Consider the following 18,875-nt stretch of genomic DNA (forward strand, 5'->3'; position numbering starts at 1 on the left):
GTAAAGGATTATACTTCGTATTAATTTAGGTTTTGAATGCAAAAATGTAGACTAATCCAAATTCATGACAGGTTAATTTCATATTTTCATCTATGTCCATCTAATTGATTGTTACTGCCACAGGTGATTTAACTAGCTAAATTGAGTTTTACATATGCTTAATCAGATAATCTGTAACTGATTTTCTTTCATTGATTTAATAAAATACTTATAATTGTGCAATTTACATTGATTACAGGACTTAAGAGATTAAAACCTGAGTTTCCTTATTAGGTTTGCTAGTAATATTGACAAGGTCATGTAAGATCACAATGAATTCAAAACAATTATGAACATAGTATATCGAATCAATAGAAGATGAAGAACTCTAAACTATATGTACATTTTATTTTATCAGATTACTTGATCATCACTACTGCAATGAATCGACTATATTTATGATCTAAGACAAGAACCTTAACAAGCGAACCAATACGAAAAAGTAGAATTTTTATGATTTATCGTTTTATCGTATGTTAAGAGTATTAACCCAAATGAAAGCAAGTAACATGGGCCTTGACTTTGACTAAAAGCCCAAACACAGAAATACAAAACACAGAGTCTTAAACCCGCAAAAACCTCAGTTTTCAAGCTTAGCAGCTCTCAAAGTGTTTTAATGGCGAAAAGGATCTTGGGTGCCCTCCATCACCACCTTCTCCGCAGTAACCATGTTCATCCTTCCCTCGTATGTCCTCTCTTACTCTCTCTTTTCTTCTTCTCTTTCATGTCTTCTTCTTATTTTCCCAGGAATCTTTTTTTTTTTTGTAACTCAAAATTATTACAGTTCATGATATAGAGAAATGGCGAAGTGTAAAGGCATTATTTGACGCAATTTATTTAAATTAGTTTTGGGGTTTTTGTTAAACTAGTTATAATTTGTGGGAAATGATTAATTTGACGAAATTTTGGGGAAATAATGTTCAATTTATGATTCTAGGTTTTGCACAATACGTAGCTAATTAAAATCAGGTTGCTTGAGAAATTATTGGTAGCTAACTTGATGAGATTTCTGGGTTTCTTATTTAAAAATAATATAGAGCATATTTACTTCAATAATTATACTTTAGTTTCAGTTTATTGATCTGTATTACAGTAGCTGATTAATGTGGGATTTGGTTAAGCAGGGTGTTTCATGTAGTCGAATTTTTTCAACAACTACTGTGACTTCAAATTCAAGTAATGGTGAAATCCCATCTGATTTACTCATGGCCAAGAAAGCTATGTCTGTTCCAGATCGTACTCAAGGTATTTGGATTGGTCCGAATTATTTGATTAATCAAGGTTTATTTGATTAGCAATTATGATTATCAAAATTTTGAAATGAACATAGAAATGTGGTGGTTCTGTTAGGAGTAGGACACTTGCAATTGTTTGGAAAGCCCGTACATTGTCATGGATTTAGACACTTAAAATATTATTTTGGACTAAAAATTTGCAAACTTTTCATAAAATGGTGTTGTCTGACACTTGGAAATGTACCTATGTTCGACACTAGCAGTTGACCTGTGAAATTATAGTAGTAGGTTCAAACTTGGGAAATTGTGGTATCCTATATTATGTTCTATGTTAAGTGTTTTAATCTGGTTATGTATGGATTTCAATTTGTATCTAATGCCAAGACGATAGTGTAATCAAAGTGTAAAAGTGCTCCTTGCTGTTATCTTGAGGGTAGTTTTTTTTGGCTCGTTGACCATTTATTTTGTTGTTATTTCATATTTTATGTATCTTAGGTGTATTTTATTTGTGACTGGGGAAATTCACAATTTCAGCTGTAATAATAATTTGCATTGTATATTCTTGGTTAATAACTTTTAGTGAGTTTATAACAAGTTCAGAAAAATGAAAGCTTTTTGCTGTTGCTGATCTGTTGTGTTGTTTCTGTAGGAGTGTACCAGGATCTGGTAATCCCTGTGACAAATTTTCATTATGAAGATAAGGGACTTATGGCTTTATCTGGGGATGTCTTTGATGTACCAATTAGGAAAGATATTGTTCATAGAGTTGTGAGATGGCAGCTTGCCAAGCGTCAACAGGTGATTGATGTTTTTTATGTTTTGACCTTACATGACTATGATCCTCCCCTCCCCGAGTATGAACAAAAACTTAATAGGGCCCCTAAGGGTCAATGTTCTTCTTACTCATATATGGGCGAAATTCACTTGTGTGGTTTTATAATGCCTGAAATCTTAGGTCCTAGAATTCGTAATGGTTATGAGTTAGGGAAAATTTATTTTGAGGATAACTTCGGGAGGGTGCTGTGAGTTGTGAGACTTGTGACCATGCTCAGGTAAGGAAGTGTTGGAGTGAATTCTCTTATGCCAGCAATCTTTAATTATGTTTACTATATTTGAAATGTTGTTTTCTCCTCACTATGGATCCTTTTTCTTATGTTCTTCTAACACAATAATTTTATTATTAAAGCATGTCATGTGTTGATTTCAGGGAACCCATTCCACTAAAACAATCAGTGAGGTTAGTGGGACTGGGAGAAAGCCACATCCGCAAAAGGGTACTGGTCGAGCAAGGCAGGGATCACTACGTAGTCCTCATGTAATGAAATATTCTTCTTATTGGTCCATTACTCCATTTTTTTTGCTTTTGACTTGACCATGCAAATTCTTATAGCAGTTATTCTCAGTCAGAGCTATGAAATAATTGCCAAATTGTATTGGAAATGACAGATGAGAGGAGGTTCTACCATGCATGGTCCTAAACCACGGAGTCATGCCTTTAAACTAAACAAAAAGGTTCGGCGTTTGGGATTGAAGATTGCATTATCTGCACGTGCTGCAGAAGGCAAGGTATGATCCTTTAATTTGCTTCTTACGCAAGATGCTTATAACAAAATTAGATGCTTATGAATTTAACACCATGCAATATTTTAGTACTTCAAAAGCGTAGTAAATATATTGACTTTCTTTCTATCTGTCTTTTGATCGTCAACATCTTATATCCAATCTTGTAATGCCTTTAGCCCTTGAGTCTTAAGGCTGGGCTTGGCTTTTTTGTTAGTTAAAGCTCTTTGCAGGTTCAATAAATGGATCTGTTGCCTTTCTACTACTACCTACAAAATAGATTTTTAGCCTATTATGTAGTAATATCTTTTATGGATCTGTGGCTGATGGCTTGATATCTGTTGGTGGACAAGTATAAATCTGAATTATTTTACAATATCTTAATCTACTTCTTTGGCATCTATCCAAATATATTGTACTTCTTTGGCTTTTCTGCAGCATACAATGTTGATCATAGAGTGCATGAAGGTTTTTTGTAAAATAGTCTGTGGAGACTGTAGAGAGTCCTGGTTCTAAATGGTTGGAACAGTTTAACCATCCAACCAGAACTTGGCGTTGAAACTCTTTCTTGGTGGGGGGGTGGGGGGGAAGGTGGGTTAGGGAGGAATAGTGTCCCCTTGATATTCACAAGTGCTTTAGATCTCGCTGAGGTTGCCAGATTGGGTCTTGTTGAGGTTTCTCTCACTGATCCGGTCAAATAAAGTGTGTATATATGCTTTCATGTACAATGTTGTTCTTTATGGCTTGTGTAACTTTATCCAAAAGTCCCTTTTTGTATAATATAATTACTTTAATGCTGTGTTTAGCTAGGCCATTATTGTTTACATTTGAGAGTACTTTTTTTCTATAAAAGAAAAAATTCACTCCTTTGATTCTCAATACTTGGCTACTTGCAACATAAAAAAAATGACAACCAAGGAGAAGAATTGAAATAAAACTTTTGTACCCATGTGATTAAGTGGATATACTACCTCCGTTACAGGTTATGTACAACGATTTGACATAAAGCAGAGAGGGAAAATGTCTAATCGTTGCACATAACCTGTAACGGAGGTAGTAGTACTGATATTGTCCTTTCCCTATACGAAATGTTGAGGCTTATGTGGTAAATTAACACAATATTATGTAATGTTGCAAGTATTGTGTCCATAAAATAAAATATGTTAAGAAATAAAATAGAAGGTTGTGGTTTGGTGCTATTGTTAAGTGTTCAATTTCTATCCTCCAGATCACAAATTTGATCCCTGGAAACAGCCTCTTTATGTAAATAAGGGCAAGGCTGCATGTATCTGGACCTATCCCAGGTCCAACTAGAGCCTTATGCTCTGGGTACAAGTCATTAATCCTACTCTGTGTCAAATTATATTAATTTTTTGGGTTGTTTTTTGCACGTGCTATGCATAATTTAAAGTTTAGGGGTATATTGTCCACGAATTAGATAAATTTCTTATTCTTTTGTGTATATACAATCTACATTGTCTGATTTGTGAGTTTGTGTAGACTAAGTATTATCCCCCTCATCGCTTTACCTAGTTAGAGAGTTATAATTTTTTTACTGGTCAAATTGAGTTGCATATTTGTGAGTTACACTACTATTCGTCAATATTTGCATTGATGAGTTTGGTTTTGTACAGCTTGTGATTTTTGATGATTTGTCGGTCCCTACTCACAAGACCAAAAACATTGTTAATTGGGTCAACGGACTGGATGATTCGAAGAAGTTGCTGCTGGTTGATGATGGTGCTATTAATGAAAAGTTGAAGTTGGCTACGCAGAACATACATTATGTTAATGTGTTGCCTACAATTGTAAGTTGCAGCATTCTATCCTTTTTGTGTATGTGTGTGAACATGGCAACTATGGAAAATTACAGTTCTCCCACTGAACCATGCCAAGTCCCTACTTCTCTAGCCTTACAAAAATAAATTCATATCTTTTTCTCCTTTTCCGAGGATTTCTGTTCCTTGTTCTTACTTGTGGTTGGGGACGGGGGAAGCTCGGGGTAAGAGACTTGAATAATGGAGTTGATGCATTATTGGATACTTGTTTTTAGCTGCTATTTGGTTAAAGCTACACTTGTTGGTATTTAGAAAATCCTGCTGATGCATAAACCTTGCTAATACCTATGCACACTGATGATGAGCCATATGTTTTTGCAGGGGTTGAATGTCTATAGCATCTTGCAGCACGACACTTTAGTGATGTCCCGTGCTGCTGTGAACCGGATAGTTGAGAGGATGCACACCCCAATCAATCGATAAGGATACAGATGAGGTGATATTCTGCGCAGAGTTACCTTCACTTGTTGGTAGTTGTGTCTTTTTCATGATGCTTCAAACATCAGACAATTTTGCAGCTAGGAATTGGGATGTATTTTCATATTTCAAGTTCCTCAACCCTCTCTTAGCTTAGAACAAAATATACTTGTAGTTTTGGAAGTGCCAACCAACCTGATTGATCTGCAAACACGTATTTGGCACACCATGTGGCTATTTATGAAACTGTAAATCGTCTTAGTTCACTAGACCCTGCCCCTGGTCGATTAATGTGAGCTTGATACTTCAATAAGGAACAATATCTTTCGATTGTGATTTCAAGCCTGTATTATGATGTTAGTGAAATCAATTTCTACATTTTCACGATTTAAGTGTTACCTTCAATCTTCATTACAATTGATCTTGGGTTCTTCAATGAACTAATTTTACTATAACATCAGTAATTCACAGGAAGGAATTACCAGAATTAACTTTATCTTTGTTAGCAAAGAGACTGTCAAGAGTTAAAATATCAGGGAATAACTGATTAAGCTGCCTCTTTGCAACTATAACTAGCACATAAACATTGAACTTGTATACTTTAACATTCAGGTGTTTCTTCTCTACCAAAATCGCTCCGTGTACAAAATCAACCCAACCCAACCACATTGCAAGAAAGAACGAGCTTGCACTTTTACAGGTACTCATCTCCTTTCAACACACAAATGAAAATGTGCAACATTACGGCATCATGCTATCATCAAATGTAAGGATACTCCCGGACAATCCTTTGTATGTTTCCGATCATTTTACAAGCAAAACAAGAGTTTCCAACAGCAAATTGAAACTTCATTCATCGCGCTCTCTTACAAGATGATGCAATGACTTCATCTTCCCTCATTCTCTTCATAGTCTCATGCAACTGATAGCCACAACGCAACTTGTTGATGCAGCACTCTCTTTCTTCATGACCTGCATAAGAATGTGCATTTGAATCTTCAGTTAGTAATTAGACCAATATCACACGATTCGCGCACACTAACCATTAGACATGTAACGAGTTTAACACAATTGTACCATTAACTCTCGGTCTCTTGATCAAGGGATTAAAATTTTCCACCCAATTTTTCCTTTTCAATCCAGTATCACCACATTTAGTCATCTCACTCTCCTTCAACTTCTTATTACACCTCGAATCGCTCTCTTCATCACAAGTTCGCCTTATTCCTACACCTTCCTCGTGTACATTTCCTGTCACACGTACAAACATTTAATAACACCAATCGACGCATAATTTTGTTATAAAAACATAAAGTCTATACCAAAGAAAAAACATAAATACATACTGTTATAACCAGACTTGAAGAGCTTTCCATCGACAACGAGAGCACCCGTAGAATCATTACCAGTGGACAAACCCTTCGAAGAAAAGAAAGAAAGTAAAGATTTCCATGTAACAGAGGAAGCAATAAGGTCGACACCTCTACTAATAAAATGTCCATTAAGCTTCAAGGTTTCGGGTTCGAGCCCGAAAACTCGAGCAATGTTGCCAAAATCCAATCTTTGATCTCCACAAGCCATAATTTCTGCTACCTTTGAAACTGCTGGACAATACAGCTTTACCTTTCTTGTTAAAAAATCACTATTTCTATTCTTCTTGATTTCTTCTTGTATCTTTCTTTTCTTGGTAATATGATGTTCTTCCATCTTACTAAATTGGAAGTAGAATTATTATTGGAAATTGGGAAGAGAGAATTTGGGGGAGAAATGAAGTTTAACGGCTAATTGTCTAGAAGGGTCTTCCATGTTATAAGCTGTATATGTGTTGGTTCTACAAACTTCGACTTCACTCGCTCGCTAATCGGTGATGCCACTAGTCTTTTTCTTGCCCTTTTTTGAGCAGGTGGTAGTTAGACTAGTTACTAAACTGGTTAGTCTTACTGGGCCAAGAGTTTTAGGTCCGGCTCTAATCACTGAGGCTGCTACAGATTGGGCTGTCATGAAATAGACGGGAAACGATTTTCACAACTTTTTACCTACACCCCATGACATGGAACACTATCTACAACCCCCCTTCCCCCACCCTCCGAGTGTGTCTTGTTCCCTCTCCTTATCAATGATAAATTTTTCCCGTAAATTTTTGTAACATGTTCGTTTTTGCATTATTAGGTGCTCATTTTTACAAGATTTTAATTCAAATTTATATATTTTTGATTATATTTATATAATTTTCTATAAATAAAATTAGAACAAATTTATATATAAGTATTATTGTGTTCAAATTATTTTTATTACTACCTCCGTTACATATTATTTGCAACGATTTGACATAAAGTAGAGAGGAAAAATGTCTAATTGTTGCAAATAATGTGTAACGGAGGTAGTATAAGAAGTATTGCACCATCATATTTATATATAACTATTATTTGCAACATTTCCAAATCTTTCCATTTTTAGAAACTTTTTTTTAAACGAAATTACAAAAACACCCTTAGTTAAAACTTTATAATATCATTTACATACTTAAAACATAATTGATTAAAAACTAATCTAATCTAATAAACTTATTTTATCTTTCAATAATCATCCATCCATATTCATCTCTTTATCCCCCATTGTCTTTCTCTCTCCTCCATCATCTTTTTCCTCTTCCCCATTGTCTTTCTCTCTCCTCTTTCAACCACTTTCATGAATTGAAGAAGAAAGACACTCAATTATTTTTTGAAAGAAATTTTGTATAAAGAAATAGATAAATAGTACTATAATTATTATTATTATTTTTTTTTGAGAAATACTATAATTATTTTTTTACATACATTGAATACAAATCATTTCAATTTTTTTTTTACCAAAAGTTCACTTTCTCTATCCAAACAAAACTTCAAACCCATTTAAATTTCTCAAACCTCTAGCAAAATTTCAAGAAATTCGAAATTTTGAGTCCAAAATTGTTCAAGATGACATATAAAAACCAAAGGTAAGACCAAATTCGACATTCATACTTGTTTATTTTGAGTTTGAGTGTTTTTTTTCTATAAATTTGATTGAAAATTGTAATATTTGATTTTATTGGGAATTAATTTGTGATTTTGATGCAATTTTGTTGTTGCAATGAGAAATAAAATGAAGTTCTTGAAGAAGATCGACCGATTATACATTTTGGAAGAAGAAAGCAAGCAAATGTAGATCCAAATAATACAATGTACATTAAAATACAATAAATTGTTCTTTTTCCATATACTTACATGATCCAAATACTACAATGTACATTATAATACACTAAAATGTACTTTTTCATATACATACATGATCATTTATACCAAATGTACCTTTGCTATATTAATAATGTTCCTTAATATTATCATGTTCTTTATTAATATTACAAATGTTATAGATTTACAAAAAAAAAAAAAAAAAAAAAAAAAAAAAAAAACTAGATGTTCTTTACAAAACAATTATATATTCTTTACTAAACAACTAAATGTTCATTCTGCTTTTTTTTAAAAGAAAACCAGATGCATCAAGCATGGTGCATCCGCCTCCATAGGAAAAGTTACATTTGAAATTACTACTATGAAAAGTTACATTTGATATTCTATGAATTTCTATCCAAATGCTCCGTATTATTTCATTTCAATTTCTATATTGTGCCAAATTATTAAAAAAAAAAAACACAAGAGATATCTTAGTTGTAGATCTTAGCTATTATTTAATTTTTAATTATTAGTCATAATAGATACGAAGTATTAGATACTACCTTTATCTCTCCTTAAAGTTGAGTTATAGAAGTAATGTCAAAGTTTAATGGCTTAATAAAATAAATTATATTAATAATTTATCTTTTTATGTTATTTGTATAATAATTAATAATATTAATGCAATAATATACTTTATATATTTATTTCAGAACAATTGTATAGGTAATTAAGCATTTTACGAGTTAAAATTTTATTCTATATGATTTGCCCCCTCTAAGAAATATTGTCAAAATCTGCCAAAGGTAGCACCAAAACTTAATGTGAAGAGGTTAATAATTTTTCGTTCGACACAACACGAGAATGGTCCATTTGGCATGAGCCCTGTTGCAAGTCCAGTATGGCATAAGAGGCACATCGGTGGGCTATACATGGGCTTCAATGTCAAAATTTGGCATAAACCCGCTAGATGAGTCAGCTCGTGTATTAGGGGTCCTGCTATTATGTCACGATTTGGTACAACGGGCCCCTGCTATTATGTCACGATGTGGAACACAGCACAAGGTTGGGTGTGCATTAGTTTCATTTATGAAAGCACATCACAAATATATCATGACCTATTTAAGGCTGATTAGCATGAGCACGAGACACATTATAGTGTAGACACATTCACTAATTCTACCTAATCTCAACTTGATCAACTCCCTTAGCTTCATATTAATTGAAACACTTTGACTTTTTTTTTTTTTTTCACTATTCATATACAATAAATTTAATTATAGTGTTTGGTTGAGGTATATAAGCAATTTGTATCGTGTAAAACATTTTTGTTAGATATTAACATGAAGTTTAATAATATCATATATTTATACAAAAACTTTTGTATACATCTGGTTTACACTAATATTAGTGTACATCGAGCAGTATAAGGGTAACTTTTAGCTAATTTTAGGGTAACTTTTTGTCTTTTTTGGGTAACTTTATACATAATACAATTTTTATATAATTAGACAACAAGAAAAGTTTTATAAAGGTAATTTAATTACATTCAATCACTAATAATTGATTTTTAGTCATTTAAAATGTGATTCTTTACTAATAACTCTTGAGACACATTAAAGCTCAACAACTTAACTTAACCACTATGCTACAGAGTTACTAATGTTGATATTTGCATCTATAAATTTTAAATAGCTTTCTCTAGTACTTAAGCTGAAAATGGGGCCCTCTCTTTTCGTGGGCCCTGGGCGGGTGCCCCGGCTGCCCCGCCTCAGCAACGGGCCTGATTATGTGTTGTATGATGCATATTGAGTTTTTAATCGATCATAATGATTTGTACATATGGAAAAAAAATTAGTTACATGAATATGTATTTTTTTTATTAGGATACGTATTATAATTGTATTAATTTGTAATTTTTTTTTCTTCGGCAAAAATCATAATTAGGTCACGGCGGTTCATGTATTCCTTGAGGGCAATCGTGCTGCTGATTGGCTCGCCAATCGTGGAGTGGCTCAATCGGATAATCTTCTTATTCTAGGTAGTGCTCCTTTGGAACTTTATAGGATTCATAGCGAGGTACAAAGTGTGGCGGGGTAGTTAGTTATTGATCCTCTATTACTGAAATACTGAGTACAGGGCATATTACAAATTCTTTCCTTACGCCCATAGTTAACCCAAACCTATAAATTTGGAATCAAAATTTAATTTGTAGAGCAAGACAGAGATTGCTAGAAGTAGTAATCCAGGGTTTTCTATTCGATTCTTGTTAAAATAATTCTCTGCAATTTTCAAAGAATCTCTCAAATGGCCATTCTTCTGAACCCCTTACGAAAACCTCATCAATTTCTTCATCTCCACCCTTATAAACCCCACTTTCCCAGTTCACCTACAATGCTGCAATTCTTCTTTATTCTCATCTTTCAGAAATTCTTCAAAGTTTGAATCGGTACAGTTACACTTGTTAATTTAAGTTCTGAAATTGCTTTATGATTATGAAATGTGGTGAATTTGAATTGAATTTACTGGGGTTCAAAACTTCTAATTTATCAAAAAAATATTGTGTTTTTTTAGTTTAATTGCTGATTTATCATGGTTGGGTTTGAAATTTGGTCTTGTGGATTAAAGGGTATCTTAAAATTTGAATATATGAAAGTCCCAGTTACTGAATTTGATATTTGCTTTTCGCGGTAAAAATGGTTGGGAGTTCATATCTTTTTTGTTGTTGTTTTTCAGCTGAAGAATTTGATTTGATTTCGATTTTGCTCTTATTTATGATCTTGTTATTTGATTATATGTGACTATGAATTGTGGTGCTTATGAAGGACAAATTTTTTTTTTTTTTCCTTTTTATTTATTTATTTTATTTTTTATGATCTTGTTAGGTGATTGTTATTGCTCATCTCTAAATTTCGAGATTTATGAAGGACAAAATATTTGATGGTAGATGTTATAGCTTATAGTGTGCTTGTTATGTGTTTCAGAAATGGCTGTCCCTGAAGTAGACAAGAAATTGCTGGAACAATTGGAAGAAATGGGGTTTTCATTAGCTCGGGCAATTCGGTCACTTCATTATTCTGGTGAACTATCTTTTGTATCTTTGTTAGTAATGTTAGGGAGAAAATTTAGTCATGTGGACTTATTTTGACAATTTCGTATAAATTTGTTGTTCCAAGTAAGAACATTTCCCATATATGTTCAATAATTTTTATTGATGGTTATGTTTTTGATAACTTAAGTCTTATCAATCTGCAAATGAAGCTTCAACACCATCATATCCTCATCACTGTCACTTTTTTTACTGTAATGTTGCTTTTTGTTCTTTCATGCTCTTGTTATGTTGGATGATTGCCTGCCTTATTATATGACAGTGGAAGGAAGTGGGTTGGATACTGTAACTCTCTATAAGGGCAGTTGTAAACTCGACTTTAGAATTAGGAATATTGAGGGTAGCTGTCTACTTAGATTAGCTTACAGTTCTGTATCTAAATATTATCTTATTTATTCATCTTTTCTCAGGAAATACTAGTCTGGAAGATGCTATAAATTGGATAGTTGAGCATGAAAATGACTCAGATATCGATGAGATTCCTTTGGTATGATATCGATTTTTAATTTTTTGTTTTTGCTTAAGGATAATTCTCCTCACTTTTTATTTTATGAAGGTACAAGCTATACTGAAATGCCTTATAGTTTTTCATGAGAAATATGTCCCCACCAATAATAAAAAAAAAAAGCTATATCATACGTTGGGTTCAGATACTTTGTAGGACTCTAACAGTGATTGGATATAAAAAACGGAAGGAAAAGAAGGGGAGGGAGAGGAAGGGGAGGGAGAGGAAGGGAAGGAAAAGGAAGGGAATGGGAAGGAAGAATGATGTGTTTTCCTTCCAAATCTCTCCATTGTTGGAGAGGTTAATTTCTTACAAAATCCCTCCATTTCTCTCCACTCCAATTCCCTTCCTTCCTCATTTGTTATCCAAATGAAAGATAATCCATTCCTTCATTTCCCTTCCCTTCCTTTCCCTCAATTTCTTTCAATCGAAACAAAGTGTAAGTTCAACTTTATCATAGCGAGATATAATAAGGACCCTCTCCACTTTTGGTGCCTATTCTTTCCCAAAGATGAGACTAGGAGAGTTGCATGCTAAATTGATAACACATGAGAATTTTCAAACATGCTCTCCAGCTCTCACATTCTCTTGTAAATTAAGTAAAATAGTCTTTTGTCATTTTTTTCAAGGGTCCTTCCCTTGCATCTTATGTCAACTATTTATCTACAGAATTACAGATTTAATGTTTCTGTTGTCTGATTGGCTTGTAAGAAAAAATTCATGTTGTTTGGGAGACCTATCTTGTGTCTGGTACCACAATAACTCCAAATTTCCCCTCAAAGCTTATTCTCTTCGTTACAAAGTGATCCACTCACCCTGAAATGACATTGTTGAAATTCTCAATTGATGTGCTTTCTAATCAATAGGGATTTGATAATAAATGATTATAGATTTTCTTTATCATATGCTTATCTTGAGATCTTGCCCCTTCTTTTAGTCCTAGTTCATGTTTTTCAGAGGAAATATATGATCAAGGATTGAGGAAAGTCTATTACTATTCATATCTTTCTTACTGATTTCTATGATGAATGATAGAACAAGATTGATTAACTGAAAGGATATATTTATTATTAGAACTTTTGTATTTGCTTGAAATCTCTAAACCTATGGCCGGATATTATATACAAGTCAGTGATATACTGTGTACAAGTATAATTGTGTTTTGGACCATTTAATAGTAACTTCTCAAGTGCACCCAGGTACCTGTGGATATTAATTTGGATGCTACCAAACCATTTCCTATCACAGAAGAAGTGAAGATTAAGGCCCAAAATCTGAGGTTGTATGTTGGAATTTGGCTTAATTTCTTCTTCTCTGCTAATATGAATGTTCTTTGAAGCTTTATTTTATGAAAAGAGTTTTACTCATGGGCAAAGACCTTAAACTTTCATTTGCATCTACTTAAGGATTGGAGCCAACCAATTGAGCAAAAGAAAAGAGAAGGAACTGGAAAGAGAAGGAGAAAAGGTATTATGTTGCAATGTTGCCTATTTATGTACTTTTCATTGACAGTGTCACAACTTGACACCCATGGTGGTCCTTATATAATATGTAGATTTCCATTTCCTCAAGTTCCTTTCTAAAGAGCTTTATGCATCGACAAAAGGTCATTTGCATAGTTGCTTAAATTATACGATAGAGCTAACTTGTATGGAAGATGGAACTATTGGGTGTGGAAGAAGCATGCTCTTCTTGTAGGTTGCTGTAGTCTAGTTTTAATCTCTGGAGGATCATGCTGATAACTGATTTTGCCTTCAGTACCATGCAATTTTATATGCTCTGTGCATATCCTGATCTACATTGGTTCATCAATCACGTGTATTAATACAATGCTACTAATATGACATTACATGTATTACAAGTTCACAGGAGTATACCATGGGCCTATCCTGATCTACTTAGATTTATGAAGGTTCCCATACATGTCTCTGGGATAAAATTACTAGGTACTTGGTATAATTGTCATTTGGCTTAGGACATCAGAAATGTTGCTTTTGTGGAACTCAGAAATTTAGTAAGCTCAACTTAAGGTTTGTCATTTGATTGTTTACCTTATACTCCCATTAGAGTCCTGATTGGGTGGGTGAGATTAACTTACTCAGACATGTGAACATGTATCATACATGGCTATGTGTCCTGGTGCAAGCTATACTATAAACAAGTCCCGCGACTTTAATTTAAAATGAAATGTCAAGTGTCCAACTGTCCATACCATCTTACCATGTCAGAATGTTGATTGATTACTTAAGGAGAAATGAAGAGTTTGATTATTGTCAAAAAAAAAGAAATGAAGAGTGTGATTAACATAGTTAAGGTATAAGTCTAATGAGTAGTGACTTGTAGGTGTGCTCCATGCACCTTTTGAAGGTCATCATGTTGCTTATACAAGTTGTTGCTTGCCTAATGTATTTATGGAAAAAAAAAAAGTACGAGAGGTGTTATATAATGCTCAAACTTATTAAAGTAATGGATAAAAGCTTTATAATTTATTTATTTTTAAACAAAAGGTGAGGGAACTAGACCTTTAAATGTTAACTGCTTTCAATTTTTTTACTTAAAGGGGCTATTTGCTGTTCTTTACTGTGTAAGTGACTGTTGTAGAGATTTTAAGAAGCAGTGAAATGCTCTTTTTTGCTATTGGGGTATGCAAATTAAGTAATTAACAGTTTTATGCTGTAGGAGAGGATTCAAGCTGGGAAGAGAATCATGGAAGCAAAGAAAATTGCAGAAGATTATGCAAGAAAAAGGTATCTTGTAAGCTAGTTGGTTTGTAAATAATCTGCTTGTGCCTACTATCTTGATATTCGTCTTCCAAATGCCTATTTGAGACTGCCATTCTCTGCTTCAACAGAATGATAGCTTTACGTGAAGCAGAAAAAGTGGAGGAAAATAAGGCAAGGGAAAAGATACGCCAAAAGTTAGAAGCAGATAAGGTCCTTTTCTGATTCCAGTCATCTTCCTGGTTTATCTTCCACTTGTTACCGAGTTCAGTCTGATTAAGTCATACCTAAGCCATCACCCTGCTTTCTATTAGTCTGCCTAGATCCTGTGGACTCCACAAAGAATTGCATCTGATAGTGGTACCTTTTTCTTATGAGGATGGCTTGTATTACTATGTTCACAATCTGAAGTAATAGACACGGCATGTTCATTGCTTCATGTTAAATTTTTATTCCTCTTGACGACTTGGTCAGAAACCACATTTAAAATTTCAATGATCTGTTTACCTATATCAAGTAGTACAGAAACAGTTTTGGTTTTGATGCTAAAGGCTTCATTGGTATAAATAACTACTTGTTACTAAGAATTTCTGGTGCAAATAGTGTCTAGTCATGGACATATATGATACTTTTGTTATTGTTAAGAATTACAGGCAGAAAGAAGGTCAAGGCTTGGGATATCACCTGCAGCCACTTCATCTGTGCAATCGGCATTGACAGAATGTCATGTGGTACCGAAAAAATCCGCAGAGGTTTGCTTTACTTGCTCTCTCTTAATTTGGAGAGGAGTGCTGAGTAGGAAGTTTGCAGTTTCTTTATTCTGTTTTTTTTAGGCTTTGGCCTACAGTTAATGAATTCTTTCTGATTCATACTTAGGTTTCAAAGCCTGTTACATCTACTAAGAAGGCGGAGCTTCTGTGTGACTGTTTAAGAAGTCTAAGGCGCTACCATAAGGTTAGTGGTTTGGTTTTCCATTTTTTAGTTAATGTGTTAGAAGCAGGATTAGCTGAGTAATTTCCTTAACCCTCCTTTCATTTTCACTATAAAGGGGTTATGAAATTCAAAATAAATAAACAAAAGAAACAAAAAAAATTGACTTCTTACAAGACCAATTTCTTTTGTTCGTGACTTCATTTATACCATGAATATTGTTTTATTTCAGATTCAGAGCCAGATATTTGGTATGGTAAAATGAAAGAATGAAAAGTAGCTAAAAGGATTTCTTGAAATGGTTGTAGACTAGTATACGATAGTGCCTGATGTTGACATTTTGTCTAACTTGAAAAAACAGACTTTGAATCTGAAAAAACAGATTTTGTCAAAATTATTTTCTCTTTAATAAATTGAATTGTTTATGGTTCAATTTTCTAAATTGTATGAGGTTCAGACTTTTACATGCTTAGGTAAAGGTAGTATATTCAGTGAAAGATTGCTATTTCAGGCCTTTTAGGGTTGTCAAACTTTGTGACTTTTTCCAAAACCAAAATAAAAGCATGTGTGCCTAATGCCGTTTGAAAGGGATTTGAATTGTCATAGAGATCATGAAGTTTTGAGTTGGAGGAAGGCAGGGCAGTGTTCGAAAACAAGCTTGGTAAAAATTAACTCTGCAATATGCTTGGTAGCACATTCCGAGTAAGGACATGTGATTCATATAGGCGTCACATGTCTGTTGGATGTTGCCAAAGCTTACACCTCCTTTTTTCAGATTCAATTCTAAAAAAGCTTCTTGTTCCGTTTTGATACTTTCATAGTTTCATGGCCAGTCAAATTTCTCCTGAACTGAAAATGAAACCACTAAAAGTGCTCTTTTCTTTCATTAGAAAGTTAAATGAATACCAGAAGCAATTTTTATTTGAATTTTCTTCTCCAAAACTGAATTGCTTCAAGCCACTAGTTCAGAAGCAATATTTAATCTGCCTAGTCAGGAAAAAACTTAAGCTTTTCAACCTTAATTTAAACCCCTTATGTTTAGCTCCAATTATGTGCCAGTTCTCTAATTGGTAAGTTTATTTTTCTTTAACAACCGGATATAGCTCACTCATCATGCTAGATCAATTATAATTTTTAACTGTTAATTCTCAATATTGATTATCTCGAAGAATATCATTTAAAACCACAGTATTTTCTCGATATCTTTTGTTGAGTTGGAAGCTGTGAACCTGTAATTACTGAAAATTCTTCATGTTGCACTTGTCGATAATGTTTTTTATTTTTTTATAATGTAGATAAAGTCTGGCTATATATAGAAACATAAACCCTTTTCTATTTTTCTGTAATTGTAGGATGAAGATGCTAGAGTAAAGAAGTCTTTCCAAATTCTCCTTATATACATTAGAAATGTCGTGAAGAATCCTGATGTAGAAAAATACAGGAAGATACGGCTCAGTAACCCAATTTTCCAGGTATGCACTTCACTTATCATATGAAAACTCTTTGGACCCTTTCAGATTGCCTTGGGAGTTTTAATTCAGCATAACCTCGACATGGGATGGTTTACATAAAATTGGGAAATATGGTACATGTTAAGGAAATGCTTAAGAAATAGCAGAAGCTTAGATGATTAAAAACATGTTTTAAACTGTTCTGCAACAGTTCCTGTAATTGTACGGAAGAAAAATGATTGGAATCCTGGAGCTCTATATAAAGTTATGAACTACAATCAGGATAATTAACCCAATATATGCCGTGATGGCATGTATCAACTTTCGTTCTTGTCATATTGTATGATTTAGCTGATGGTAACTCTTTTTTAATTTAATTAAATCAGGAAAGTGTTGGCAGTCTGATTGGAGGTGTCAGATTTCTGGAACTCTGTGGGTTCGAGAAAACCAACAGGGAACAGTTCTTGTATCTTCCTCGGGAGAAGGTTGACATGGTGACACTAAATTCAGCCTTGTCTGTGTTGCACTCTGCAATAACAAATCCCTATTTTGGACTACTTTCTGTTAATAGTGTTGAACTGCCTTAAGTGCATCGACGAGGATATCTAGGCAGACAAAAGCTTGACTCAGAGCACCAGATTTGATCACTGTGGCATAAGTTGTGTGTGACCAAGTGTAAATATAGTTCAGGAGTTGTGTTACATATTTGTCCATGTCTTATTTCTGGAAGCTTGGAAAGAGAGGCTTAGCTTTGTTGTTTAGAAACCTTTCATCACTTCTTAATCATTTGGCAGTCATTTCTCACATATCAGTTTGTAAGATTTCCTTCTTACATTACATTATACAACAAGAATGCATCATCAGTTGACTACTTGTATTACATCTATTTATCAAAATGAACATTAATGGACGAGATCTTCATTAACGTACATAACGTATTGTTTATTAACATATATGAATGCACATTCCTACTTTCTTATTCAAGTTTTTTTTTTTTTTTTTTTTTTTTTTTTTTGAGAAAGTTCAAGCTTAATTTTAAACAAGTCATAAAAATGTTTCAACACAATTCTTTAATTTTTAATTTAATTGTTAAACATAATCGTGCTTTTAAGCCCAATCTCCATATTCACTAATCACTAGTTATGACTTATGAGATTGACAACTATAATACAAGTAGATATCAAGAAATTGGTATTATTGTTATCATCATGTATTGTTATCTTGATGGGTTGATGCAAACTCTTATGGCTTAAATGCAAACTACAAGTAGATTGTCACACTTTTTAAAACATACATAATTTTTCTTTTGTCATTTTTCTTTAGTGTGTCATTTACTCATTTTTCTCTGGTGTATCAATGACAATAGAAAAACTATGTAAGTGTACCAATGACAAAAGAAAAATAATGTAAGTTTTAAAAAAAATGACAACTTACAACTGTTGTGATCTAGAACAAATCTTTATCAATGAAATTGATAATAGGGCAAAGAAGATTACTTTTTTTTTAAGCCCTAGCATACACAAATCCTAAAGAAAATCTAACTCTACTGCAGGGAGACACTCTATAATAGAGAGACATACGAACATCTACATTACATGTGTAGATTTATTAAAACCTAATTTGAAAAGTTATAAAAAAAAATAATAAAAAAAAAAAAAAAGAGAAAGAGAGAGAGAAATGGTCAGAAATAGTCTACTTACGAAGACTATTTCTAACCTAAACACCAAAAATTTATAAAATCCTTGAAGAGAGGAGAGGAGAGGGGAGTGGATGTGAAATTACCCAATAACTAATTAATTACAAATTCTTAATCATTCATATTCATAATTACTAATAATTTTATAAAAATTTAGATGTAACAATGTCTTTATTATTTT

The 18,875-nt window shown here is 33.3% G+C and overlaps 3 protein-coding genes across 5 annotated transcripts; 2 read left to right on the forward strand and 1 right to left on the reverse strand.

The window, feature by feature from the left end:
- Window positions 1–586: 586 nt before the first annotated feature.
- LOC145616935 (uncharacterized) lies at window positions 587–5,476 on the forward strand. The gene is made up of 7 exons (XM_081671651.1): window positions 587–724; window positions 1,164–1,284; window positions 1,924–2,072; window positions 2,482–2,589; window positions 2,721–2,840; window positions 4,469–4,642; window positions 4,994–5,476. The coding sequence occupies exons 1-7, from the start codon at window positions 656–658 to the stop codon at window positions 5,093–5,095; spliced, it is 843 nt and encodes a 280-aa protein (XP_081527777.1). The 5' UTR covers window positions 587–655; the 3' UTR covers window positions 5,096–5,476.
- A 189-nt stretch (window positions 5,477–5,665) lies between these two features.
- Window positions 5,666–7,067, reverse strand: LOC145616939 (uncharacterized). Its single transcript, XM_081671655.1, has 3 exons — window positions 6,436–7,067; window positions 6,167–6,340; window positions 5,666–6,061 (listed from the first exon to the last, which is right to left on the reverse strand). Exons 1-3 carry the CDS (start codon window positions 6,794–6,796, stop codon window positions 5,943–5,945), a joined length of 654 nt encoding a protein of 217 aa, XP_081527781.1. The 5' UTR covers window positions 6,797–7,067; the 3' UTR covers window positions 5,666–5,942.
- An 854-nt stretch (window positions 7,068–7,921) lies between these two features.
- Window positions 7,922–17,918, forward strand: LOC145616947 (uncharacterized). Of its 3 annotated transcripts, none has more exons than XM_081671674.1 (11): window positions 7,922–8,066; window positions 11,268–11,363; window positions 11,803–11,879; window positions 13,097–13,176; window positions 13,304–13,364; window positions 14,577–14,644; window positions 14,749–14,830; window positions 15,271–15,369; window positions 15,494–15,571; window positions 16,900–17,019; window positions 17,385–17,918. In XM_081671674.1, exons 2-11 carry the CDS (start codon window positions 11,270–11,272, stop codon window positions 17,583–17,585), a joined length of 960 nt encoding a protein of 319 aa, XP_081527800.1. In that variant the 5' UTR covers window positions 7,922–8,066; window positions 11,268–11,269; the 3' UTR covers window positions 17,586–17,918. The 3 variants fall into 3 exon arrangements, with proteins under 3 accessions (XP_081527800.1, XP_081527788.1, XP_081527795.1); XM_081671662.1 differs by lacking the exon at window positions 7,922–8,066 and adding an exon at window positions 10,079–10,732 and having other exon boundaries at window positions 17,385–17,917; XM_081671669.1 differs by lacking the exon at window positions 7,922–8,066 and having other exon boundaries at window positions 10,922–11,363.
- The last annotated feature ends 957 nt before the right edge of the window (window positions 17,919–18,875 follow it).

The sequence above is a fragment of the Chenopodium album genome, chromosome 3 (assembly GCF_948465745.1).
Source record: "Chenopodium album chromosome 3, dcCheAlbu1.1, whole genome shotgun sequence".
Classification (NCBI taxonomy): Eukaryota; Viridiplantae; Streptophyta; class Magnoliopsida; order Caryophyllales; family Amaranthaceae; genus Chenopodium; species Chenopodium album.

What these genes read in the sequence shown, in the direction of transcription:
- LOC145616935 (XM_081671651.1), top strand. Translation starts at nt 656, where the DNA reads ATGGCGAAAAGGATCTTGGGTGCCCTCCATCACCACCTTCTCCGCAGT. An exon ending in AGCTTGCCAAGCGTCAACAG is followed by an intron (nt 2,073 to 2,481) that starts GTGATTGATGTT and finishes TGTTGATTTCAG; the next exon opens with GGAACCCATTCCACTAAAAC. An exon ending in CACGTGCTGCAGAAGGCAAG is followed by an intron (nt 2,841 to 4,468) that starts GTATGATCCTTT and finishes GGTTTTGTACAG; the next exon opens with CTTGTGATTTTTGATGATTT.
- LOC145616939 (XM_081671655.1), bottom strand. Translation starts at nt 6,796, where the DNA reads ATGGAAGAACATCATATTACCAAGAAAAGAAAGATACAAGAAGAAATC. An exon ending in CTTCAAGTCTGGTTATAACA is followed by an intron (nt 6,341 to 6,435) that starts GTATGTATTTAT and finishes TACGTGTGACAG; the next exon opens with GAAATGTACACGAGGAAGGT. An exon ending in CAAGAGACCGAGAGTTAATG is followed by an intron (nt 6,062 to 6,166) that starts GTACAATTGTGT and finishes ATTCTTATGCAG; the next exon opens with GTCATGAAGAAAGAGAGTGC.
- LOC145616947 (XM_081671674.1), top strand. Translation starts at nt 11,270, where the DNA reads ATGGCTGTCCCTGAAGTAGACAAGAAATTGCTGGAACAATTGGAAGAA. An exon ending in ATATCGATGAGATTCCTTTG is followed by an intron (nt 11,880 to 13,096) that starts GTATGATATCGA and finishes AAGTGCACCCAG; the next exon opens with GTACCTGTGGATATTAATTT. An exon ending in GTCTAAGGCGCTACCATAAG is followed by an intron (nt 15,572 to 16,899) that starts GTTAGTGGTTTG and finishes CTGTAATTGTAG; the next exon opens with GATGAAGATGCTAGAGTAAA.